Raw genomic sequence first — 26,767 nt, forward strand, 5'->3', positions numbered from 1 at the left:
CAGTACTATTCACAGCTTGCTTAGAGGAAGTATTCAGAGACTTGGAATGGGAGCAGTTAGGGATAAGGGTAGATGGAGAATACTTCAGTAATCTGCGATTTGCTGATGACATTGCCTTGCTAAGGAACTCGGGAGATGAACTACAAATAATGATTGATGACCTAGACAGGAAAAGTAGAAAGGTAGGCTTGAAAATCAATATGCAGAAGACTAAGGTAATGTTCAACAGCCTCGGGAAGGAACAGCAGTTTACATTAGGCAGCGAAGTACTGGAAGTAGTAGGCGAATATGTCTACTTAGGACAGGTAGTAACCGCAGATCCGGACCATGAAAAGGAAATAACAAGAAGAACAAGATGGGGATGGAGCGCATTTGGCAAGCACTCGCAGATTATGTCTAGCAGCTTACCGGTATCGCTAAAGAGGAAAGTATATAACAGTTGCATCTTACCTGTACTCACCTATGGCGCTGAAACGTGGAGGCTAACCAAGAGAGTTCTACTTAAGTTGAGGACAACCCAGAGGGCTATGGAACGAAAAATGGTAGGGGTAACATTAAGAGATGGGAAGCGTGCAGAGTGGGTCAGAGAAATAATTCAAGTTACCGACATTCTAGTGGAAATTAAGAAGAAATGGACATGGGCAGGACATGTAGTGCGAAGAGAGGATAACCGATGGTCGCTTAGGGTAACAAACTGGATTCCAAGGGAAGGAAAGCGTAGCAAGGGGCGGCAGAAAGTTAGGTGGGCGGATGAGATTAAGAAGTTCGCAGGAGTCAAGTGGATGCAGCTAGCACAGAACCGGATTAAGTGGAGAAATATGGGAGAGGCCTTCGCCCTGCAGTGGGTATAGTCAGGCTGATGATGATGATGACTGCGTCTGCTTTTCGCATTGCCGATTCTACATCTTCGTAGAAGCTTTTAACTGCCTGGTCATCGTAACTGTAGGTGCATAGGCCTGTACAACCTGCAGTTTATACCGCTTATTAAGCCTAATTACGATGCTTGCCACCCTCTCATTAATACTACAGAATTCATCTATATATTACCCGCTATATACTTATTGACAAGGAAACCTACTCCTAGTTCTCGCCTCTCCGGTAAACCTCGATAACACACTACATGCCCATCCTTCAGTACAGTATATGCCTCATTCGGCCTCCTAGCCTCACTAAGCCCTATGACATCCCATTTCATACCCTCTAGTTCCTCTAACAGTACTGCTAAACTAGCTTCACTAGCTAGGGTTCTGCGTTAAACGTTGCCAGGGTCAGTTTCCAATTTGCTTTCTAATTTCCAATTCCAATTTCCAAGTTTCCAATTTGTGGCCTGTCCAGCGGAGCCAGGAATTCTTAGCAGCCCCTGCTGCGTCACAGGTCTGACCGCCGCCGTGGTCAGTTGTTCCGCAGCCGCTGGTGACTGAGGGCCGGGGTTTTACGGAACTAATCATGAGAGGTTGCAGCCAAGTACTGCACTAGGGTGGCCAATTCCTGTTCTGGTGAGGGAGTGCGTTGCCGGAGGTGTTCATCGGCATCAGGTCACACCCCAAACCTGTTTATGCAATTCCATCAACACGCATTTTTTTTTTTTTTTTTTTTGTCCGGTGGAGAAATGCGCGGCACCGGGATTTGAATCCCAGACCTCTTGCATGCGAGGCAGATGTTCTACCGCTACGCCACCGCTGTCATGCATGTCATTAAAGAAGTGCGAGCACTGTCCAGCAACAGTTCGAAGATCCAGCCCAAGCCCGTCGACTGGGTTTTGGCGGCAACCACCAGCGTTCCTCAAAAGAACGCTGACCACCCTCTTTCGCCCCCATAGAAGTTTTCAATCAATAAAGGAGATTCACTCACTGGGCGTCTGGTAGAACCACACAACAGTCTTTAATATCACAGAGCTTGTTTGCTGATAAAAACACCGAGGGTGGAAAGTCTTTGTACAGGCAGGAACCACACAACAGTCATGTATGTGCACCACATTCCCAGAGGATCACCGCTAGAGCACTGCTGGAGGTGAATGCATGGCGATTCGTGCACGGTCGTCCAGTCCATCTGCAGCAGAACGGCCATTTTGATGAACTTGAGCAAAACACAGAAGCGTGCTCACTATTCACTGATTTTTGGTGCGAAAGCATTACTTTAGGTACTTAAAAATTCACATACACACCGCTAATAGCATTTTTCTCAGCAACTGACACTATACTATAAGCTTGGATTACTTCTCACTTGTATGCACACTATGGAAAATCCCACAGCAGCAATTCTATTTTGTCTTTTGCCTTTCATTCATCTTACCAAGTACAGTATAGCAGTGCAGCCTCCGTTGAACTTAATACAGCGTGGCTGTAAGCCAGTTGGTGGGACATGTAAAGAAGTTTCCATCGATTCAGATCGTTCAGACTAGCATTGCTACAGCATACGCGAGCAAGGTTTCATTTTTATCAAGTCTCAGTGCATTTAAAGACAGGCCTCCGAAGGCTGTGCAGACATGTTTTTGGATATCAAATATCAAAAAGGCTGTTTCGGGACACAACTGCGCAGCAGGCTTAGCAAATGCCGCTTCGATGCCAACTGTTATAACAGTGCCCCAGCCCGGAGAGCATGCAAAATGGAGGACGTGACGAAAACTGACATTGTAATTATAACCTCAACAAAGCCCATGTGTTTGGGGAAAAAGTCACTGAGGTTCTGTCCCATCAAAGCAGTCTTGGACCGAGTAGACCCATCTGGCCATGCCTCTTTCCCGACCGCACACTTCCGCCAGCCAGCCCCATGGTTCAAAAGTGGGATTAGCATACTGGCACACCCCTTGGTGGAGATCGGTGCAGTGAAATGCATCACAGTGCATTAGTTTTCATTATGGGTGCACATTCGTAAAAAGCTTAAATTTATTTTTAAAAAAAGCGCTATCTGCCCATTTCTAACTTGCACATAGTAAATCAATACCAAATAAATTTGGCCACAGACAAAGCCAAACGTTCATTGTAAATATTTCCTTTTTAGCATTTGTGCACAACTTGCGCCGCTAATCATGGAACGGATTCAAAGAAAGTTTCCTGTCTAACAGTTCCAAGCAAACAAGAAAAAAAAGGGAGCCCCATACCATTTGTTCCTAGGATAGGGCAATGCTCCACGGTGGTCCAGCCCGCAGCCGTGAAAGAGACTTTCCTGCACAGACAGGCAGACCAGCTGGTGATTGGCACAGCACTATTTGTACAAAGCAGAAATTTGGTCGTTTGTACTGCTCCACAGCGAATCCCTGTCCTCAAAATGCACTGATTCCACAAAGATCTATTGCTCAGACACCTCAAGTGAAGACATCCTCAAAGACCAAAGCTAGGAAGAGAACATGTTCAAGGACGTTTCGGCCTCTATAGACGATGCTCTCGTAACAGACATTTATGCAAAACAAAGTAAAAAAGCTTGTGATCAGGTCATCCTGATGGTGAGTATCTATTTAGTCAAGTTAGAAGGGCAAATGTTTCAATTTCAGATCGATAAATTGCCATTAACAGGTTACATAAACCAGCTAATCCCATTTGGTAAAACAACAAGCTCAACATAACCCCAATCAAAACTGCTCTGGAAGCAATACCCCTGTGCAACGGACCGTGCAACACTGATGCTGAGAAGAAATCTCAGATTACTGTTAGCATAAACCCACAAATAAGCCTCCTTCATGAGAAACTCTCGTGTAAATGGCCCACTGTACAAAGTTTAGTTACTGCACCGCTGATTTTATCAACAGCAACGTGGGCGTAGGCGCCTGCTCACATGCAAAAACTTCAATTGATTTCCTCTGAATTGCCAGCATCTTCGTTCAGTGAAGAGCAAGGTGCTCCAATATTCAAAATTTCGAATACAAATCGAATATGTTTGTTATTTGAGTTGTATTTAAAAAACTGACAGTATTCATAACTTTCTAATATTAAAAAATTTCCGAATACTACACCGAAAATTTTCGATTTCACTGCAGTTCACTGCACCGCACGCTTCACCGCATGGATTGTGCCGTGAAGCGTCCTCAAAATGTGATGGAGTCGATTTGTAAAGAGGGACCTTCTCTTTCGAGAAGACGGCCTTCCCGACAGTGTGCACAAAGCATATCACTAGATGAGACCGAGAAAAAACATACTTCCCGACAGTGTGCACAAAGCATATCACTAGATGAGACCGAGAAAAAACATAGTTCTCACTTGAATTTCGTGTCAAATGCATACAATCACTGTGCAGGTGTTGATCAAATAAAATTGCTGTGATGCGAACAGTTGTCAGCAGTTTTTTTTTTAAGGCAAATTCGACAATTCGAGCTTTTGGTTAATTTAGAGGTTTTTTCTAGTTCCTCGAAATCTGAATTTATGGCAGTTTACTGTATTCAGCAGCAATATCATAGCTTCACCAGTTCCATGCAGGTCCATCCTACACAAAAAAAAAAAAAAAAAAAAAAACTGGTATATGGAACCTTGTATAAAAGGTACACTGGATTTTTCAAAAGTATGGTATATGCTTCTGTGCAATTCTAGTTTATTTTAATAGTGAGTAGCACATGAGTTTTCAAATAAGATGAACAATGTTTGCTATTTTTAATTTTTCATTCCTTTTCCACCAGTCAGACATTCGATTCAATATTCGTGTTCAATTCGTATAAGAAAATTTCAACATTATGCCCCTAATGTACACTGAATTTGTCAGTAAGGTATATGCTTCTGTACAATTCTAGTTTGATTTTATTTACATATACTACACACCTGAAGCTGGGCAGAGGCTAGTAGAGTTCTGTCAAGAAAACAACCTGACCATAGCGAATACTCATTTTCAACAGCACAAGAGGCGCCTGTACACATGGATTTCACCGGACGGTCTGTACAGGAATCAGATCGATTATATTATTTGCCGGCAGAGATGGAGAAGCGCTATACAAGCAGTAAAAACAAGGCCTGGGGCCGATTGTGGCACCGATCATCAGCTTCTTGTTGCCAAAATTAAGCTTCGATTGAGGAAAACGCAGAAAACTAGAAGGCCTTTCAGGTATGATCTGGATCAGATTCCATTAGAATATGCTGTGGAAGTGAGGAATCGATTTCAAGAATTAGATCTAGAAGACAAAGAGCCCGAAGAGATGTGGACTGATGTTCGTGATATAATACAAGAAGTTGCTACTAAGGTAGTTCCAAAGCAAAAGAAATGCAAAAAAGCAAACTGGTTATCTGAAGAGGCTTTGCAAATAGCTGAGGAAAGGAGGATGGCAAAAGGTATGGGGGAAAGAGAAAGATACAAGGTTCTCAATGCGGATTTTCAGAAAATAGCAAGGAGAGATAAGAATGCCTTCCTGAACATACAGTGTCAAGCAGTTGAGGACAACAGCCAATTAAGAAACACAAGAGCTCTGTATAAGACAATCAAAGATATCAAAGGAAGCTTCTGTGCTAAGCTGGGCGTGATAAAGGACAAACGAGGCAAGGACCTCACTGAAGCCTCAGAGATAAAGAAGAGGTGGCAGGAATACACAGAAGAACTGTACAAGAAGGACCCGGATGTGCAATCCCAACATAGGACGGTTGTGATTACTGATCTCGAGCCGGGCATCCTGAAGAGTGAAGTTGAATGGGCCTTAGCCAGCCTTGCTAAGAACAAAGCAAGCGGAATTGATGGTATTCCAGCTGAGTTGCTTCAAAACCTCAACCACGACGCTGTTAACACACTGCATACATTATGTCAAAAGATTTGGACAACCCTGCAGTGGCCACAGGATTGGAGGAGGTCAGTTTACATCCCCATTCCAAAGAAAGGCAGTGCCAAAGATTGTTCCAACTACCGCACGATCGCGCTTATTTCGCATGCTAGCAAGGTGATGTTAAAAATCCTGCAAGGTAGGCTGCAGCAGTATGTGGATCGGGAGCTTCCGGACGTGCAAGCTGGGTTTCGCAAGGGCAGAGGAACTAGAGACCAAATTGCCAACCTTCGCTGGATCATGGAAAAAGCAAGAGAGTTCCAGAAACCCATTTACTTCTGCTTTATTGATTATGCGAAAGCGTTTGACTGCGTAGATCACAGCAGATTGTGGCAAGCTCTCCGAGAGATGGGAGTTCCAATTCACCTCATCTGTCTCCTCAGGAACCTGTATGAAGGGCAAGAGGCCACAGTCAGAACTGGGCATGGTCTTACTGATTGGTTTCCGATTGAGAAAGGGGTGAGGCAAGGCTGCATACTGTCGCCCTGCCTATTTAACCTATATGCAGAGTGCATCATGAGGAAGGCCGGTCTGGACGAGTCTTCAGCTGGAGTGAAGATTGCTGGAAAACGTATCAACAACCTTAGATATGCGGATGATACCACTTTAATGGCAGAAAGTGAAGTGGAACTCAAGAGACTTCTGATGCGCGTACAAGAAGAGAGTGAGAAGTTTGGGCTTAAACTGAACATTAAAAAGACGAAGATCATGGCGTCTTGCCCTATCAAGTCCTGGAGCATCAATGGACAAGAAGTGGAAGCTGTGACAGATTTTCTGTTCTTGGGCGCCAAGATTACCTCGGAAGGAGACTGCAGCCATGAAATTAGGAGACGCCTGCTTCTGGGAAAGAGAGCAATGGTTAGCCTTGACCGCCTAGTAAAGAGCAGAGACATTAGTCTGCCAACCAAGATCCGTATAACCCGTGCTATGGTCTTTCCAGTTGTGATGTATGGATGCGAGAGTTGGACTGTGAAAAAGGCTGACCGCCGAAGAATTGACGCGTTTGAATTGTGGTGCTGGCGAAGACTCTTAAGAGTTCCTTGGACTGCCAGAAGATCAAATCAGTCGATATTGTCGACCATAAACCCTGACTGCTCATTGGAGGGTCAAATTCTAAAGTTAAAGCTCAGCTACTTTGGTCATCTGATGAGAAGAGAGGAGTCGCTGGAGAAAGATTTGATGTTGGGAAAGGTTGAGGGTCGCCGGAGAAGGGGTAGGCAGCGAACGCGATGGTTAGATGGCATTCTCGAGGCATTGCAGATGAAGCTATGTGATGTTAAGAAGATAGTGAGAGACCGGAAAGCGTGGCGTGACATGGTCCATAGGGTCACGAAGAGTCGGACACGACTGAACGCCTGAACTGAACACACCTTTGAACAGTGTTTATTATTTTTAATTTTCCTTCTTTCACCGATTAGACATTTAATGTTCGGTTCAGTATTCAAAAGAATTTTTTTCCATATTTGTATTCAATTGTAATCAAAACTTCAGTATTTGCACATTCCTAATGAAGAGCAATAAACTCGGCAACCAGGCACCTGGTCAAAGAAACCTGCGTCTGCAACACAGGTGCTGGAGGAGAGGGCAAACATGCTGCTGCTGCTGCTGTGGCAACCTCTTTGGTGATATACTATAAAAAATCAGTCACCCTCAAGCATGGGTTAACACCAATTCCATTCCAAGAAGGGCTTGTTCATGGAGTACAGCGTCGCATAGAAAACTTAAATCCACAGGTACGCACATAGCATTTTGTCTTAAAGTATAATTTACTGAAATCCATTTGCAACATTCAGGATGTTAATGAGAGATATTGCTGAGAGAAAATGCTCCAAATGCAAGTGCAGCACGCCCAAAACAGTCAGAAGCAACTCGGCATAAAACGCTTGAGCAGAAGGAATCTGACAGCATCTGTGTTTCTGTTGGTCAACCAAAACAAGCAGCTGCTACCATGCATGGAAAATCTGAAGTGCCATCTTGTCCTGTTTGTGTGCCACAGCGCCTCACCTTGCAAGGCAGCATGGTTGGTCATCCAGCGGCGGGCATCAAGTGGCCGTGTCCACCACGAAGGCAGCCAGCCAACAGGATCCCGCAGCCTGAGAGGAAGACGAGCACAACCAAAGTTCGGATTTGAGATAACTGGAAACTCAACCAGACAGGTCAAAGGGTTTAGGTCTGTGTGAAGAACATGTGCGTGAGTGGGGAGAATTTGATAAAAGACGAAGAAGAAAAACCACGTTTGGAGAAAGAAGAAGAGGAAAACGCGGAGGTTGGCTCGAGGAGCGCGAGGCACGAGCAGGGGAGAACAGGCGAGCAGCGGAGCCAATCGGCTGTCCAAGGAGCTCGGAGTGGTGCGTCTTCTGCCAGGCCTGACCCGGGAATCCAGACCTGGGGCCTGCCGGCCGTATCCTGTCCTGTTCCTCCTGTTGTCCACGAAGCTCGGAACGGTGGTCGGGCCCGGGTGTGCCACAGCGCCAGCTCTTCCCCGCTGCTGTAACGGCAGATCTTCACTGGCACGAGCGTTCGGCGCCGTGCTGAGCCTAGGCACATCGGGGAGACCAGACCCATTGGTCGTGGTACGACAACCCAAGGCCTTGTGCTTCCACTGGGCCCCATTCGGTGGCCTAGCCTTCCGTTAGACCTGCCGAGGCCCTACGTCAGCGACCCTACAACGCCTGAACAACCGGAGCGAGCGTCTACACCGACTTCCCGTACCTGCCTACCCAACGAACTGGTGACTGTAGACAATTTTGTGTTTAGTCTTCGTCCTACTTGCTTGTCCTACTCTCGTCCCGTCCATATGTGTACATAAAATTATTCGTTGTTAAATTGGTCGGTCTGGTCATCTATTTAGATTGCTGTCTCTAAATAAGCCACAGAACAAGGTGGCCAGAAGATTTAAAGAAAAGAACCTCACAGTCTAAAATGAGCACTCAAACAAGCACAGTCTTGTGTGTGTATACACAGCTTGCGCAGAAACTTGGCAGTAACCTGTCCAGGAAATAAATCTGGATGCATCCGCTTGACCAACTGAAATCGCATATCTGCAATGACACCTCACATGATAGACTGCAGCAATCTGCACATTGCCATCTTCGTTTGGTTCGAGTTGTGTAGGGATAATTTTGTCTAGACACCTTAGCCTGCGGACTGCGTTTCTTACCACATAAACAGGCTGCCCATGCCACCATAAACTGCACGAACACAGCAGCATGTGACTGTGTATGACCTCTGATGGCGCCATGAGCAACTTGGCACATCTTCGCACCAGTTACTTTTCGTGTGCTGCAAATCTTGAGTCGTCTATGCACACCTGGCATTTCATTCAATAAATTCTAGGAACATGCAAAACCCGTAAGCCAGCATAGTTGTGCTTACAATGCACTTTACATTTGATGAATGAAACGAAACAAACCAATGGATGTAGAACTTAGTGCGTCCATTTGTTTGTTCCCCTTCGCCCGTGAAGGCCCGTGAAGCGTACAGCGCATTGCAAGCACAATTAAGAACGAGCTAGGCCCACACTTCAAGGAAAACTTCTTGGTGTGAGCATGACTTCTATTCTTCTAAGGTGGGCTTTACCAGGCTTAGCTTTTTATTTCCTGCAGTATTTCGTTCCGGCCATGATTTTTCACTCAGCTTACAATGTACTAACTTCAATCCGTCTTCGTAGGGAACACTTATTTTCTCGATTTCTTGGAGTCGTGCTTGTGTAGCACACACATATGCTTCTTCATGTGATGCCCACTACTTTAGACATGGGTGAGAACCCGTCAAACATTTATGATGTGCCCCTGTGCTGTGGCTCTTGTTATGTTGTGCATAATGTCACTGAATCAATGGCGTAACTGCATCTCTAGGATAGAGTGCTGTGAGTACGCTTAAAGATTTGGTATGAATGGTGCTGCTCTTCATATTCTCATTTGCTACTTTTTTCTACCGCCACAAAGACTGCAAAATGCTCAGTAGTGAAAATGAATGCACACTGTGGTAGCCTTCGTTTTCTCTCACTTTTTCTGTATCACTGCACTTCCGACATAGCGTGGTGATTTTGAACCATCTGAGTAAAGGGCTGGGCAACCCTAGTGGTTTTCAATTTGTGCTAAGTGTTCTTGAAAGATGTGCTCAGGCATTGTTTTTCGATATCTTGGCTTCCTTTGAAACATAAGGCCCGGTGACTGACGTTTGACATGATCTCTACAAAGCATTTACTAAAATCAATGGAGCAATAAAGAAGGCTAAGAGAGTTTCTAAGTGCCAGAACGAGCGAGGCGAGATGGGAGTAGCAATTTCTAATGAATCAATATGTTTCTACCAGAGCACAAGCTTTCCAGCCAAACAGACTTCGCATCATCCCAGTCATTTCTTTGAATACATTTGAATTCCCGGTAAAAACTCTGAGAATAGCTCTACCATAAAATATTTTTGCTGATGTAATAGTCTCTACCTTTGCAGCAAATACTAAACTGCATCTGGAAGCATCCTTCCCTTCAGATGCCAGCATGCAGCCAAGTCTCTGTTAGGCAGTACAGGTCCATGATCAAGCACCACAACATTTTCAGTCAATTTAGATGATTCACCATTCTATCCACAGACACTCTGGTAGTAAAAAGTTGACTTATTTTGCCCCATTAGGGTCAAAGGTAGATTCTTTTACAGCGTTAGCTCTACTACACTCATTTGGGAGTTTCACATTATTCCTGGATCGACCCTCGACCTCGGATATAACAAACACATGACCTCGGTTATTGCAAAGATGCACACATACTACATGATCTGTGATATACCAAGCACACAATCACGGTTATAAAGAAGATGCATGCATAACACATGATCTCGTATATAAGAAACATGCAGTCTCAGTTATAACGAAGATGCATGCATACCATGCGATCGCAGATATATAATGAACGTGTAACCACAGTTATAACGAAAATACATGCATACCACAATTTTGGACATACGGAGCTCAACTAATGCTTGATATTTATGTTCGGCAGCGTGGGAGTGCTGAATGTTTTCCGTAGTATCTTCGAACTTCAAGCAATCTGTCAGAGGCCCAAAATATCGGTGAAAAAGACAAACCTCAGGCCATGGATTAAAGTTGTCAAGCTGACCAAAGTGACTGGCACTTCAAATATTAGATTGCCTTCAAAATGGTGGAGCATGCATCAGCGCACTCTTTGAAGAACTCGCCAACACTTATGGCGAATTACAATCGCAGAACTGGAGCAGCGCGCACGCTCCATCACAGAACGCCTCAATCCGGCGGAGAGCACGCTCCCAGACTCTGCGTTTCGAATACTCTTGCTCTGGCCGGAGCAAGTAGGTGGCGCTCGCGAGCAAACGGAGACGGAGAAAGTACCCATCATTCCTAGCACTTACCCGCGCTTTTCGTGCGCTCGCGTCGTCTGCTTTGCAAGCCTGCAGCCTTTCTTCCCTTTGATATGGTGGTTACACCAGCCGTTTACGCAATTATATCCTCCTTGCTCGAAGAGCCGAGCGCGGACACACACGGTAAGACTCCTTCAGCACTTTCTTTAATATGGAAGAAAACTTCGGTTCACGTACCGAACGTTTGCAGTCTTCCAGAGCCGAGCTATAACGTGCGCGGCTTTGAGTTTACACGGACGATGGACATATAAATAGTTGATTCTTGATTCTTCGACAGATGAGTCGGAACTGCTGCTCTCCGACTCGCTGTCCTCAAGCAAAGCGAGCGCAAGAGCGCGACGCGAATCACCATCCATGGCAGCGGCAAATACTGATCGTCTGCTATGGAGTGGCGCGTTGCAGAGGCAGAAGCCAACGCGGCGAGCCACCGGAAATGGATGCGCTAGCTAGCGCATGCGCAAGCGTCGCTCGGAAAATCACGTCACGCAAACTTCCGGTCGGTTCCCCCGATTTCGGCGGAGCAGTTTTGACTGCTCCGCGGAGCGACCCTTGCTCGGCAATTGCTCCCGTTCTGCGTTTGGAAGACGCAATCCGTGTTCCGGATCTGCGTTTGAAAGACAATTGCTCCGAAAGGAGCAGAAAACGTTGCTCTGGAAGTGCTCTTGCTCTGCGATTGGAATTCACCATTAATGACTGGCTGCCACCACTCTGCGAAATTAAAAAAATATTTCAGGAAGTTATGCTTATATACATGCTTTTATGAATTGCACTCTCTACTCAGGCTGCCCATGTGTTTCTTATTTCAAAAATACTCATTTGAAATGACATTTCATTATTTCCTAATCTATTCTAGGATGTTCATGATTGCTCATCGCTAAAGGAAGACAATGTAGGCGCACTGCGAAATCAGAAAACTATTCCTTGTGCTTCTATGAGCACTAAGCTCACGTTTCACCCCATCTGCTGCGGCACCAGTGAGTGCCTCCTTCGATGCCAAACTCGGTGTTAGTCAAAAGAAACGTGCGGGTCGAAGAAAATGTGCTGTGTAGATGTCTGCCAAGCAAAAAATAAACACTGGTCAAGGAGGAAAAGTGTGCACACCCTACCAATCATTTCCTGCTTCCACCTTGTCGAGGCTGCCCACGGAGGCCACCCGGTGGCAACCTGCATACAGAGCAAGCAGACTGTGGGAACAGCGCACACCCCACCTGCCCAGACACAGACGGTGGCCAGACTCACCTGTGGCCAGGTCCCAAAGAAGGAGCACGGATGCCGACCAGCAGCATGTATTTCCGCCCACGGCGGAGTTCCTGCACATGCAGAACACTGATTGAACCCTTGTGGTAAAGGCAAGGGGAGAAGAAATGAGTTTCAACAGGAGACTGCAAATGCAGCATAATTAGGAGAGTAATTACAAAAACATAATTTGAAGGCAGATAAAGTTCCCTCCATGGCGTAGTGGTCAGTGTTAAAAGCCAAGAAATGTGTGACACCTAGTTCGAATTCCACCAGTGGTGCTATTTGCCCCGCCGCAGTGGCACAATGGTTAAGATGGCCGAATATTGTGCGAGAGTACCAGGGTTCGAACCCAACTGCCGGTAGCTGCATTTCAATGAAGGCGAAACAAAGAGGCATCCAGCGCTATGTGATGTAACTGCACGTTAATTATCCCAGGTGGTCGAAATTACTCTGGAGCCCTCCATTAGGGCATCTCTTTCTCTATATCCACTTTCACTACCACCTTCCTCCCTTTCCTGAAAGCCTAGTTCAGGTGTCCAAATAAAAAGTTGACAGATACTGCGCCTTTCCTTTCCTGTAAAACAATTTATTTAAGGCAGATGAACGAATTCCAGGGATCCTGATGGCAATAGGAGTAATTCTCTACCACTATACTCTATCGCATTCATCACATATTTGCGCAAGTTGGCATGAACACATAGTTAACATGTGAGCTTAAACATAGACACAGTGAAAATATAAGAACACAACAAGCGTTCACTTCAACTTCTTAACTCTAGGAAGCAAGCACAGACAAAAAAAAAAAAAAACAAGAAATCAGGAAAAATGCTAATGCTACAACAAATGACATACATAAAAAAAATTGGAAACTAAAAAATAATAATAGAAACAATAAAAAGTAATAAAGAAATATACATCAAGGAGGAAAAAAAAAGTTAGTTGTGGTTTAGCTCTGGTTAATCCTAGTTGAATTGCGTGCTTGCATATTGTAGAGGTAACGAGAATGCAAACGGTTCTGGCAGGCTGATTCTGATATCACCCTCCCACATGAAAGAAGCGACCTGAGTTGGCAGCTCCTGCCTGTGGCATAGGTGTAACAAATTCAAATGTCATGGCAGGCTGATTTTTTTATGAGGAGACTGTAGCTATGCCTTTTCACGGCGTAGATGTGGCCACCCGAGGTCTCGCTTTGGCTGTCGGAGTGTTGCTTTCACAACAAAAACACATGGCATCCACAAGTCCTTAGTGATTATGGTGTAAAGGTTGTTTTCTCAGCACCTACAGAACTAAGTAACATTTGTGCACAACAGCAGAGATCTGAGACTGGGTCACGAGGTGAATATGGCGGTTGTCACGTTAAGCATCGTCCCAAGTTCCTTTTGTGCAAAGTTGGTGTTGTTTATAAGTTGCCGCTCTCTTGCGGTGGTGTGCATATTGGCCAGACCGGGCGATGCATCAATAAAGACTTCAAGAGCACTCGAATTCCTGCAACAATGATTCTTCTGCTTCATCAATCAATCTTGCTAAGCATCGTCATTCGTGTGAATGTAATCCTGTTTTTGAGAGGACAGAAATGTTTTTTATTCCTAAGATAAACTAGCAAGAAAAACTATGGAAGCTTTTTTTCATAGAGTATCATTGTGATACCTGCATCAGTTGTCCGTCTGTGTGGTGTCGCAGAAGGAGGTGAACTTTTTAAGGACCGCTTATATTGGCCGATAGATTAAAGATATGAACCCAGTGCATGTTCATTACGCAGAGTGTTGCTGTGGACACACGAGTGTTGTTGCTTTGGACACGTGGATGCTAGTTTGCAGCGGGTATGCCGCATGGTTTCGTTTTTCCCTTGATGTATATTTCTTTATTTTTATTGTTTCTATTATCTGTCATTCGTCGTGGACGTAGCATTTTTTCTGGTTTTCTTTTCCTTGCTCTCTGTTTGCTTCCTGGAGTTACGGAGAAGTTGAAGTAAGCATTTGTTGTGTTCTGTATTCTCTCAGTGCCCATGTTTATGCGCTCATGTTGACTATGTACCGTGTTAACATCGCGAATGAGCCTTATATGTGCTTGCCAAGCGTGTTAGGGAAGCAATAGCAGTATGTGCATTGGGCATACACTGTAAGGACTTGTCCTACGCTACCCCAAAAACTCCCAAAAACTTCCTAATCTCTGTGCACGTTATTCATGGCTGCTCCTTGCAACACTTTTTTTCCTCTTCTTTCTTTTTTTTTTTCTAGAGCCCACACACTCCTTCCAAAAGGATATTTCTGCTAGGTTCTCATGAAAGCAAGAACACACAGTGAAATCCCTCCATTTACCTGCTACACACAACAGTGCACCTTACATATTGTCACACAGTGGTGACAATGTTGCAGCCCACACATGAGCAGACTGGCACGGCACTGAAATAGACGCTTTATTGGGGCTGACTTGTGCTCTACGAATTAAGCAACTCGGCATCAGCAATGACAACAAGGATGCTCACAGGTCAATGAAGACGGAATGCCAGCCTGCTGCTCTCAGCCCCACTCAATTTACAGCACCTTCAAGATAAAGTGCAAAAAGTAACAGCAGTCTGAAACTGTTTAAATGCAGATTGGCAGATTGAGTTGTTGCACGTGGCTGCAATCATGAGATAAATCTGGTTGAGTCTTGCACCACAAAGAAAGTGATACAGGCATGTGCCAGGGGCTTTGAGCACCAACAAACAGTAGAAAGCTTCACAGCAGTATACTCCCGTCTCAATGGCCACATAAAATTAACACGAGTCACCCAGAATACACATTCAGAAGGGAAATAGTACAAAGGGCCTAGATCGTGCACATTATGGCTTCAGACGGATCACATGGACCACTTCAGGTTGTGCGTGGCATCATCGGGATGTTTTCCTTCTATCAGGAAAGACTTCATAGTACAATCCATCTAATCGAGAATAGAGTTCATGAGGGCTGAAATAACAGCACACACTTTCTTTAAAACTGAGGCGGCGAATAGGCATCCAAGCCATGACCTGTCACGTAGATTGACACGCAGCTCAAGTACAACCTTGAAGTCACCGATAGAGTTTATGCTTCAATTGATTTTTCCATCACGAATAAACACTTGCCACGCAGCTCAAGAAGGTGACAACCATTTGGGACAGTCCGAAAGCCTGCACTGCTGAGGGCCATCTTATTACACCAGAGGGATGGCACACAATGCAAGCAAGTGTTAACAGGCATACCTCGACCTCTGACGACAGCCCTGGAACACCGCCCCGTATCCAGCATCGAAGCCATCCTCAAGAGGCAAAGAGTACTTCTAGACCAAAGAATTGGCACTGCAAGAGATATCGTCCATTTCCAGAATGGTCATTATCATCATCAACCTGACTATACCCACTGCAGGACAAAAGCCTCTACCATATTCCTCCAATTAATCCGGTCCTGTGACAGCTACATCCACTTGACACCTGCGAATTTATTGACCTCATCCGCTCACCTATCATTCTGCTGTTCCCTTCCCTTGGAATCCAGTTTGTTGCCCTAAGCAACTATCGGTTATCCTCTCTTCGCACTACACGTCCTGCCCGTGCCAATTTCTTCTTCTTGATTTCCACTAGAGTGTCAGCAACTTGAGTTATTTCTCTGACCCACTCTTCCTATCTCTCAGCGTTACCCCTACCATTTTCCATTCCATTGCCCTCTGCGTTGTCCTTAACAGTCAGAAGTGCTGTTCACAAAATTGAGCAAAGAATAGCCACCTCAACAAAGGCACAAAGACTGGGCTTCTTGACAAAATTGCTGATATACAAGACATGTTCCCCATGCCTGACTCATATCTTGGACATCAATACAACAGTATTCCGCAACAGACGAGATCAGGGGTATATTCTGTGGATGTCGTCTTTTACAACACGCCCACTTCTGTCTTGTGTTTGGATGTGGTTGCGTTTGCATGTGCACCATATAACTAACCAATTGTCACGGTGATGACACCCAGGTTGGCTTCAGCTACCACAGACCCGAGCCAATTTGCTCGAGCCTGTGGTAGCTCAGCTTATGCCAATGCAACTGAAGTGGACACGTCACAAAATGAGGCCCGTGTAAAAAAAAAAAAGAGAGAAGAGAGAGAGAGGCAGTGGCTGTTTTCATGACTGAGACCTATGCTCCCTGAACTTTGCACAGCACCATCTTCATATTTGCTGTCCTTCGACAATCCGAAAGTTGTAAAAAATTGCTTGTTAAGACTTTAGATTGTAGTCTTCTGCCAAGAGAACTACCGTATATTTCCGAATATAAGTCGACCCCCCACTCGCGACCCCCTTTGGGCAAAAAAAAGTTACTCCGAATTTAGGTCGACGCTGCTGCACCCTGCGGTTCTAGCTCGCCCAAAAAGTTTTTCAGAAGGCTGAATCATAAAGAAGCATTTATTCGTTCACGAGACATCTCTGACTCATCGTCGCTTGTGAGGACACAGTCGCGATCATCTTATGAGCCACTGCTGCCGCTGGTCGTCAGAAGCGGTGGCAAGATGCCGCACGAGGAAAATGCCGCAGAGACCATGTCTGTTGGTAGTCCATACCAGGCATCATTGACCCATTGCGCCACTTAACCCAAAGAAGCTAGCTGGTCGTGAACCCAATCTCGAACCGCCTCCTCAACGGCAGGGTATTGTCCGGACTTCGGCTAGCGAAAAGAACGGCATGTAAAAGTGCATGCAAAAAGCTTGTTTCTTTATTTTCTCCAGCCTCTCACGCACTTTTCTGAGACATCGAACTTCTGCCCCGCTGCGACGTTGTTTTCCGACTCGGCGTAGAGGATGACTTGCAGCTTGAAAGCCGCGCTGTACTGCTGCCGAGGTTGCGGCGGTATCTTGCAAGGCGTCCATCGGGCAGCGACACAAACCCCATACACCGCTGTTAGCTGTCACATAGGTGGTGCGACGTTCACAAATGGCGAAAGGCACACAACATTGAATGTTGTACAACACCACAACTCGCAACACGCGAAAATGCTTCTCGGCTCATGTGCCAGCCCGCCCGGCTTTGGCCACAAGTTGCTATCGTATTAAAACAAACCTTTGGTGCATATCTCAATTAAATTTAAGTCTTTTTAAGCAGATCCACTTTCGCACCGTGTCTGACAATTATTATGGAATTACAAGCGCATGGGGCGTGATATCCGCGACTCGGTCAAAATTACTTTTGACCCCGCATATAGGCCGACTTTAAGACTCCGCATATGTGTAGACTCCGATTATAAGTCGATCCCCCAACTTTGGAAGGACATTTAAAAAAAAAAAAACGTCGACTTATACGCGGCAACATACGGTATTCAAATTTCATTTTGGTTCCTCCGCTGTCTAATACCTTTGTTTTGCAAATGTGTTTTCCAATTTCCCTCCTTCAGTTGTGCCTCTTCTGTTCTCAGTGCTTATTTCGGGGCAGCCTGCGCAAATGCCTACCGCTTCTGCTGAAGCCATTCAGAAGCCTTTTGCGCAGCTATGCTGAAAATAGCTTCAATGTGCCACAAACTAGCCACTTTCTTTACCTGCGACAAAACAAATTAATCTTCTCGATTATACCCAAATCATTTACAATAATTTCGACTGTGGCACTGACACACCCTTAGCATGCCCTCCCAATAGTGTTAGGAGGAACATGGCGGACACAGGAAAGGATGAAAAGAAACTTGCCATTACTTAGCGAAGCTCACCTACAGCACTATTCGCTTGAATTGGCAACACTAGATTCCCCCAGCCATCATTTTCTCTTCTGCCAGACAAACATCAAATAAAATGATTTCTAGTACTAAGAATGAAAACAGAGTGGTCCTTCTTGAATGTACAGGGCATATAACGAGAATGGGGAAGCCAACCTACTGTAAAAACCAGCATATAAATACGGATCCACGTATAATATGAGGTGTAATATTGGAACAGCAAAAACGTAAAAAGCATTTTTTCATCAGCGTATAATTCGAGCGAAAAAGATAGGCAAAAGTATTCATTTGCACTACATTTCACAGCTGTCCCGTGAATCGCACGGACTCGGCGCTTTCACATCAAACGCAACCCCGCACCAGGCGCCGAAGAGTACCGCGAACCTTCATGCACCGATTCATGTTTGCTCCCCTTCTTGCGCTGACGTGCTTGATTGGAGAATTTCATATGCCGTCCTCCACCTGTTCTAAGCCGGTAGGTCGCTTCCAGCTTGAACGCAGGACGGCAGCGCACGAGCCACTGGCCACCACACACCGCGCTCGTGCCTGTTCATGTCTACCATCGGTGGCGTGTGCTGCCAGGAAGCGTTCTCAGATTCAGGGTTTTCTCATGATCATTGCCATCAGGTACGTCTATAGTCTGCTGAGAGTCCCTTGCTAAAGACATCTTTCTGTGCAAAATCTTTTTCGGCACCTCTAAATGAGTTTGGTATCCCGCATTTCTCGAAAGCGCAACCAACTTTCTCCTTCGGAGTACTGGTCAAGCGTCCACGATTCGGCTGTAGGGCATGGCCAACATGGCAGCAGAGGCCTATAACAGAACCTTGCAAGGTGTGGGTGATAGTGAGAGGTGTGCTCTGCGAGCTTCCAGTCGCGTGTGCATTGTGCGCACTGTGGTCGTCACAATCGTGGGGTCAGCATGATGAAGCCAAAACCCTTTGAAACAGTCAGCCGACTTAACCGCTCAATAGCGGTGATAGCTCCTCTCGCTGAAAGCCTGATGCTGATAGCCCTGATTAATAATGAGGCCGGAACTGCAAATTTAGGCTGAAATTTGTTCGTATTCGCATGTAATACGAAGCAGAAAGCTGCCATGATGAAATTGAAAAAAAAAACTCATTATCACACACAGCTGAAAACTAAAACAAGACAAAGTCACCCACCTTGACGCTTGGAGCAGCAGGGCCAGCGTGATAGTGGCATGCCTCCCCCCCGACAACTCGCCGCCTGCTACGTAGGTGTCATAGTCCACCAGTGCCCGGTACACCAGCCCCCAGTCTGTGCACAGCCTGGGCACCAGTACACTTGCCAGCATCGCAATGTCCAGAACTGTGGCGTGCTGCACGTGCAAAGAACTCTCATAGACTGCCCCCACAATGTCTGAAGGGAGCTCACCCGTGGAGGCGGAGCCATGTCCAGGGTGACCAAGGTGGCACCCAGGTCCACCTGCTGCTGCACCCCAACAGAGGACCAGCCGTCATCCGTCGGACACTGCACATCTGCACCCTCCTGGAGAAAATGAAATGGATCTACTGAGCGCAAGTTTGCCTTTGATGACAGATACGCTACATGCATTTTCGCTGAAACAAAGCTTCTACGAAAGTCGAAAAAAAAAAAAATCGCTGGCAGATTTTGCAAGTAAACAGCCAGCTTTCTCTCGGCCACCGGACAATAAAAATCAACGCAGCCAGAAAGAGCCATACAGAACTGTTTTTCACCGCACCGAGTTGTAACAGCCTACTAGGCAGGTTAACCATGAATGATGGTTTGGAGCAGTAGAGCTGTAGTGCCTAGAATATACTAGCTAGTGTGCCGACCGTAAACTCCTGCAGCACTGCAAACCCGGTGGGTTCGGGCCTTGCTGCCCTTTACCTAATGTGCTCTCGTCACATCAGTAACATGATTACTGCATGTTTTTATTTTTGTTTGTGACAGACCGGACCGGAGCTGTCACTGATGACGCTGACTACAAGTTTCAGATTTTGTTTTGAGTTTTGGACTAGAAGTAGCGTAAGTAACCCAAGTATTTAACAGCTGCCGCCTGTGAAAACTTTTACAAAGTTAGTGCAACTTATGCTCACAAAGGGAACATGGAATCTGTACTCTTGCGAAGATTACAGCGGAGGCAATTAATTGAATAAAGTATCATTGCAACATTTTTGTAACAAAGTGAAATGCTTCAGTTGTGTTGGCTTGTATTTATGTGTTCTTTCTGTGCACTCTACATTTACTGATAATTAAATATGTATATGCAGTTCTATTCATATATTGTATATGTAAGCAATGCAGGAAAAAAAATTGCAAACGGCCATTTTATATATATGTATTAAACAGGCACATGGCAGAATTGCACAAAGAGCAGAGCATGAATGAGCAACATTTACTTAAATGTGGTACACATTCTGATTGCTCATCAGGCTTTGCAAACACCACCATCTTTTCAATGAAGAGGTTGCCATTTTCTTTTTTTTTTTTCTTCAGCTTGACAACAGGCATAAGGCAGTGAATCTACAGGCAGAGATGGCCCCCCTTTCATCCATATATGTCACTGGAATCAAGACGCAGTAGAGTGGGTGGAATCAGAATCAGTTTACTGAACAAGCAATGACTGTTTACAAATATTTGATAAATACAAGAGGAGGTCCCAAAGCCACAAGGCACATAATTTTACAAGCACGTAAAAGAAATGATGACATACAAAATAGGCTCTCATATATAATTGGCTGTCGTCGTGGACCAATGTGTTGCAATCCACGAGTGGAAGCTTATTCTTCAGGACCAAAATGTGCCCTGCACTTTTCAATTATGATAGCTCTATTGTCACCAAACGATTCTTCCAGACCCACCGATTCAGCACTGTCAATGACTGAGCAGGGCTCGGAAGCTTCCGATCACAGCAAGCCTGTGACGCTTTGCTGGAGGCTCTTGCTGATTCCCAGTTTTCCTCTTTGTAGACATTTAAGGCACAAGGTGCTTAGGATAATCCATGAATGTTGTAGGCATGACATCTGAGTTTCAGACACGGCTGGTTTATAGCGAGGAAGCTTGTAAGGAACGCTTACAGTGAAACTGAACATGGGCTGGATGGTGGTGGTAGTAGTTTATTATTAATCAAAAAGGAAAAGAGTGTTGCCGGCCGCAGCAATTGCTATCTAAAATCTCAGCAGCACCTCAGCAGCAGCTAGCGGGAAAGGCGTCTCTCATAGCCTGAGTTGCTTTGGTATGTTAAACCCCACAAATCAACCAGAGCGAGGGGAAATACAGAGGGGAGCGATAGGAAGAAAGGACAGGGGAGCTTTGTACATTATTTACAAAATACAAGAAGGACAACAAGTTCGCGTCGCTCACGCTCAAGTGTCCGAGCACTGTCCACAAACGCCTGCGCACAAGCGACCACTAAAATTGTTTACTATATATATATATATATATATATATAATACATTGGTGTATATACATAGCCGCGTGCACGTAGCGTCCTATCGCAGACAGATCGCGTGTGCGACACAATGCACAAGCTGCCGGTGTGGGGCGACTGGCAGCATACGTCCAAGGTAGTACACACAAAGCGTTCGTGTCAACACGCACTACCTGGCATGCACTTGATACAATAACTGATCTGAAAATATTTCTTGCAAACTACAGCAGTTTGCATTAGCCTTCTGTTTTCTCTTTCGACGTTTTGTTCCCATTCTGCAAGCCACTTAGCGTTAGATGGTGCAATAAACATGGAAATACGCTCCTTGTTCTGGCGGTACCAGCTCATTTGCTCCGGCAGCAGTCTCCCAACAAGCAACGCCCTCTGCCACTATCCGCTGTTTTCATTGCAAATAGCATCACTCTCGCCGATAGCACACCACGGGTACCTGTCCCACTAGCCAGTACTGTCGAACCCAGATAATTCGAATTTTGGTTATATCAAATTCACGGAATATCCCCTTGAAAATCTCATGTAAAAGTATAGAAAAGCTGCATCATATATCGAACTCAATTTCACCGGTCGTTTGATATATCGAACTCCGCATCACGCATTGGATGGTGTGTCTTCCCCAAAGACAATCGTATCACCCACGGCCGTTTGCCGCATGAAGTTTTCAAGCCACATGCGGAAGGAATGAGAAGGCATAGTTCGGCGACAGCTGGTCTAGGGCACCACCACACCCTTTCCCCAAATGTGAGCGCATCTGCGGTGATCGTTTGCCGTGTGCCAGCACGTGACTTTTCCAAACCATGTGCGTGAAGGAATGAGAGGGAACCAATGCTGCCATGGTGTTTGGGAGAGGGGAGAAACGCGATAGAGCGAAGAGCAAGGGTGTGCCAGTTCTCCTGCAGAGCTTTCTCTCTCCTTCCTCTCTCTTTCTTGGTCTTCGTTTGCAGCAGCACACACTACGCATGCACTAAGCCAGCTCAACTCGTGACAGACAGAACATCGGGCGCTTTCTCCAGCGTGTGTTGTGAACCCTCTGCACGCGGCAGCTGACGTGCAATATGTGCGTAAGCTATGGCGGCTGTGGACATTAAGAAATGGCAAAGGGCTTTTCTTTTTGTGAGAGTCGTCCATTCTTATCGTGCTGAACAAGCTGCATAGTGTAAGCTATGGCGGCTGCGGACATTAAGAAAGCAACCAGTCAAAAGACGAAGGACAAAGAGGAAGACTAGGCACACACATTGTCTTGCTCTTTGTCCTTCGTCTTTTGACTGGTTGCTTTCAAGAACATGTACCAACTGACCCAAGTCTCAACTCTGTGACATTAAGAAGCGGCAGATTTTTTTTTCTTTTTCTGCGAGAGTCGTCCATCCTTGCATTCATGAACCAACGAAAGCATGTGGTAGGCTGAGATCATGACACCGGCTTTTAGCATTGTTCGCTTCAAACGACATTTGCAGTTATCACGCTTTCCAATCATTTTGTGGCAGTGGACTATGCCCGCCCCAAGCGTGGGGTGATAAATCGAACCAGGCATGTGCAATCAAGCCATCACGAGCACTGTGCCAAGTTTGCTTCCCACCACCACAAGAGTTATCAAAAGATAAACACGCCGTGATGTTATCGATGCGCAGCATCTTGGCGAGCTGCCAATAAATGAGCCGCAGATGTGATGGCCTAAACGGAGAGACATGCCACTGACATGAAAGCGAAAAAGCTCGCAATTTCTGCCGCAGCGAAGCAAAGAACTTGTTTTAAACTGTCGCATTGGCTCAAGCGACACAGTTCCAACAAGTTGGAAAATTTTTGTCCTGTTGCTGCCACTCGTCGCCAAGTTCGCTCAATCGCTTGCATGTAAACCGGCCTTACCGCTTTTTTTTCCTTTCAAATTCTCGGGGTCAAAAGTGGAGGGTGGGTTCATCATGCGAGTGGGTTGATTATGCAACAAATACAGTATGGTTTTTCCCAATCGCAAACAGCGTCTCAAGCCGATTTCTGTATATCGAATTATCGATATATCGAACTATTTCACATTTCCCCTTTGAGTTCGATATATCCAGGTTCGATATCCTAGGCACTATAGTAGAGCACAACTCCCATTCCGCTTTACCTGGCCTCGACTGATGGAAGTTGCACATGAATCTTTTTGGTAATCCAGATTACGACAGCTAAGCATCCAAGAATGGAGCAATTAGTGGCTCGCTTGTGCATAACACAACCCGTGGCTGTGATGTCACCACCAGGGGCGCTCCACACAAAGGCGCACCTGAGATTATTGCAAGAGCAGTTTTTCGCCACGGTGCCACAACAACATATCTTCGTCTACTGTTATTCCAAATATTCAGAAAGCAGGATCAACACTGGGTAGCAGTGGGCATCGCACCTCCTGCAAGAGAGACCCACAATATACTGGTCACCCGGCACCGTTTCCAACAGCCTATAGAGCAAGGTTGAAGAAAGCATAAGGAGGGGAAAACCACAGACTCAAGAAAAAGTTGACAGAAATGGAGGAAAAACTGGTCACGCCAGAGCAGAACATGGCATGAGCAATGTAAACACGATCGTAAACAGCTATGCATAAGTGACTCAGAAGGAAAGGAGGGCTGACTCTGAGAATGGAGGCCCATATGAGAGTGGGAAAAGACCACCTTAATGTTGTGACAACAGATGAAGGAAAACAAAAGCATGTTACTGCTCCAACGTAAGTGTATAAATGAAGGTAGGCAAGCCAGGATTTCACCAAGGCAATAAATGTGGAACTACAATGCGCAAAATGCAAATTGACGAAGAATGCTGCAGGGCATATGACCTGATAATGATAGTGGTGGCACTAAACTGCGAAAAACATGAGCTTTTTTGTTAGCAATAAAATTATCAATTGTTTCAGTGGCCATCGATAGGTAGTGCTGTAGTGTCGGTGACACTAAGGCTCCTCCATTTTTTTTAAAGGTAGCGCCCTCTCGAGGGGTCCATGGGGCAGTGCTAGCAGACGACGCGCCGCACTCCGTGCATACCGCGTACTCATGAAGCAGAGCTCGATGCACACATAAGCTGTTTAATTCAACAGATTTGTGTCCTATCCTGCTCAAAAAGCTTCAAAAGACAGGAATAATAACTTAAACATGCGTGTGCAGCATAAACGTAAAAAAAAAACAAAAAAAGACACGTGCGTTGAACGAGCCAGCTCATTCTTCTGAACCGTTCGCCTCAGTACAACGGTTAGGAAACTGTTCCTAAATTATGCTTTGAAATTAGTAGCGAACTTGAAGTAGAAACAATATTTCACTAAACGTATTGGGCTCGGTTCCTTACTAAAAAAAATAAGTAGACAGAGTTTTCTGCAACTTTTGGGAACGTCGTTGCGCATAGAGCTCTAATACAATATGGGCATCATTTCGTTTGTAACCGTTCTTGTATACTCCATTTTACACACTTTTTGGCTCTCGTTTATTTCATTTACACAGTATTTCAATAGCTTTATTTTGGAGAAAAAGTCAGTTTCTCTGCAGCTGTGCATTGTCAACGCATGTGTATCCTCCAACAGCTACAAAAAAAAAAAATCGGGTATGATGCGATACAAAGCTCACGGATGTTTTCTCACTTTTCTATTCTTTATTTGCTCTATATTGTTTTCCTTATAGCCTACCGGGCAATAATGCCACCAGTAATCTTGGATGCTGCCTCTTGAAACTTGACGAATCCCTGTGTGCATTCAGCAGAACTTGTTTGCATTCGGTGCAACGCCGCGAAACTTCTCCGTTAAAAGAATAGCTCAGTAGCGTTTCACATACACGGGTGTTTTTACAATTTTTATTGTACAATATATTTTTTTTACTGTTATACACCGATATTTAGCATAGGCAAATACTTTCCATTTCGATCATTTTGACACATTTGCACCCTCCTCTTTTTCCAATGTTTCATTTTTCATTTATATCAATTAACCCTTTCACTGTCGGCTGTTTCTGACCGGGACGCACCCCCAGTGTCGGCTTGGTTTCAGAGAACGAGCATATCAGGGAACGAGCATAAAGATTTATGAAGTCGAAAGAGAAAAAAATGGACAGAGGCTAAAACACTCGTGTGCTGCTGCTGCTAACGGCAAGCTGTCCTCAAGCGAGGGTGCGTGGAGAGAGCGAATGTAGCAATCGAGTCATATGTCAGTCGGAGAGAGGCAACCGCGTGCGGCCCTGAACTTGCCACGCCGTAGTGGAAGCGCGACAAAGAATAAAAATAGAAACCTCCAAACTTGCCGCAGATGGCAGAACAAACTTTGAACCCATAACCGCACGCGCGCGCCGAAGGATCGCTCGCTCGAGAGAGTAGTGTTACGGAGCGACCACGCCCCCTCCCACGAGCAAAGAACGGGCGGGCGCGGTCGCACCATACTCTTCCATATTTATTTATTTATTTATTTATTTATTTATTTATTTATTTATTTCAAAATACTGCAGGCCAATATTTTGGCCCAGGCAGGAGTGGATATACAAGGCATTAAAACAACAAATAAAAATCAAAATCAAAACACGGGATTAGAGTAAATGAACAAGTCAACAAAATACAACACTGTATCATTAAAAAAAATGTAACTCTAGAGCTTTAATGAAATTGGAAGACTGGAGAATGGCCTCAGGAAGACAGTTCCAGTCGGAAATGGTCCGTGGAAAGACTGGAGAATGGCCTCAGGAAGACAGTTCCAGTCGGAAATGGTCCGTGGAAAATAACTGTGCTTGAAAGAGTTAGTCCTTGCAAAAATGGGTTCGAGCAGGTTACTTCTTGAATGATGTGTCCTGCGCGACAATTGTTTAAGAATTTCAGGGCGAGGTATGTTTAATTTGTGTGTTAAGAGGTTGTGCATAAACAATAAACGGGACATTTTTCTGCGTAGTTCAAGTAGTGGAATATGGTTAGCTTTCATTAGTGTAGTAGGCGAGTCTGACCTCTTGTATTTACTGTAAATGAACCTAACCGCTTTCCTTTGCACCATCTCTATTTTATGTATGTCTTTTTTTAAATAAGGATCCCATAAAACTGAAGCATACTCTAATTTAGACCTAATAAATGATGTGTATGCAAGAAGTTTGAGTTTACTTGGAGCATCATTAAGTTTCCGCCTCAAGTAGCACAGCTTGGAAAATGCAGAGGAACAAATGTTGGAAATATGAGAAGACCAAGTTAAATCATGAGTTAAGGTTACCCCTAAATATTTATAATGTGTAGTCTCCTCAATTAAATGATTAAGCAGGCTGTAAGAGAAATGACTGATATGTTTTTTACGTGAAA

General features: G+C 45.1%; 1 protein-coding gene across 1 annotated transcript in view; it reads right to left on the reverse strand.

Annotated features, from left to right (window-relative positions):
* Positions 1-1,857: 1,857 nt before the first annotated feature.
* LOC146187012 (uncharacterized) overlaps positions 1,858-26,767 on the reverse strand; it is a 59,637-nt gene continuing 34,727 nt past the window's right edge. Inside the window, exons 7-13 of the mRNA XM_084607548.1 lie at positions 19,456-19,569; positions 19,224-19,399; positions 12,359-12,429; positions 12,226-12,283; positions 7,733-7,821; positions 3,101-3,165; positions 1,858-2,049 (exon numbers count right to left, since the gene is read on the reverse strand). Coding sequence (XP_084463674.1) covers positions 3,110-3,165; positions 7,733-7,821; positions 12,226-12,283; positions 12,359-12,429; positions 19,224-19,399; positions 19,456-19,569 — 564 coding nt within the window. The 3' untranslated portion in view covers positions 1,858-2,049; positions 3,101-3,109. The remainder of the gene's footprint in view (positions 2,050-3,100; positions 3,166-7,732; positions 7,822-12,225; positions 12,284-12,358; positions 12,430-19,223; positions 19,400-19,455; positions 19,570-26,767) is intronic.

The sequence above is a fragment of the Amblyomma maculatum genome, chromosome 6 (genome assembly GCF_055883805.1).
Source record: "Amblyomma maculatum isolate TAMU_Amacu chromosome 6, ASM5588380v1, whole genome shotgun sequence".
Lineage (NCBI taxonomy): Eukaryota > Metazoa > Arthropoda > Arachnida > Ixodida > Ixodidae > Amblyomma > Amblyomma maculatum.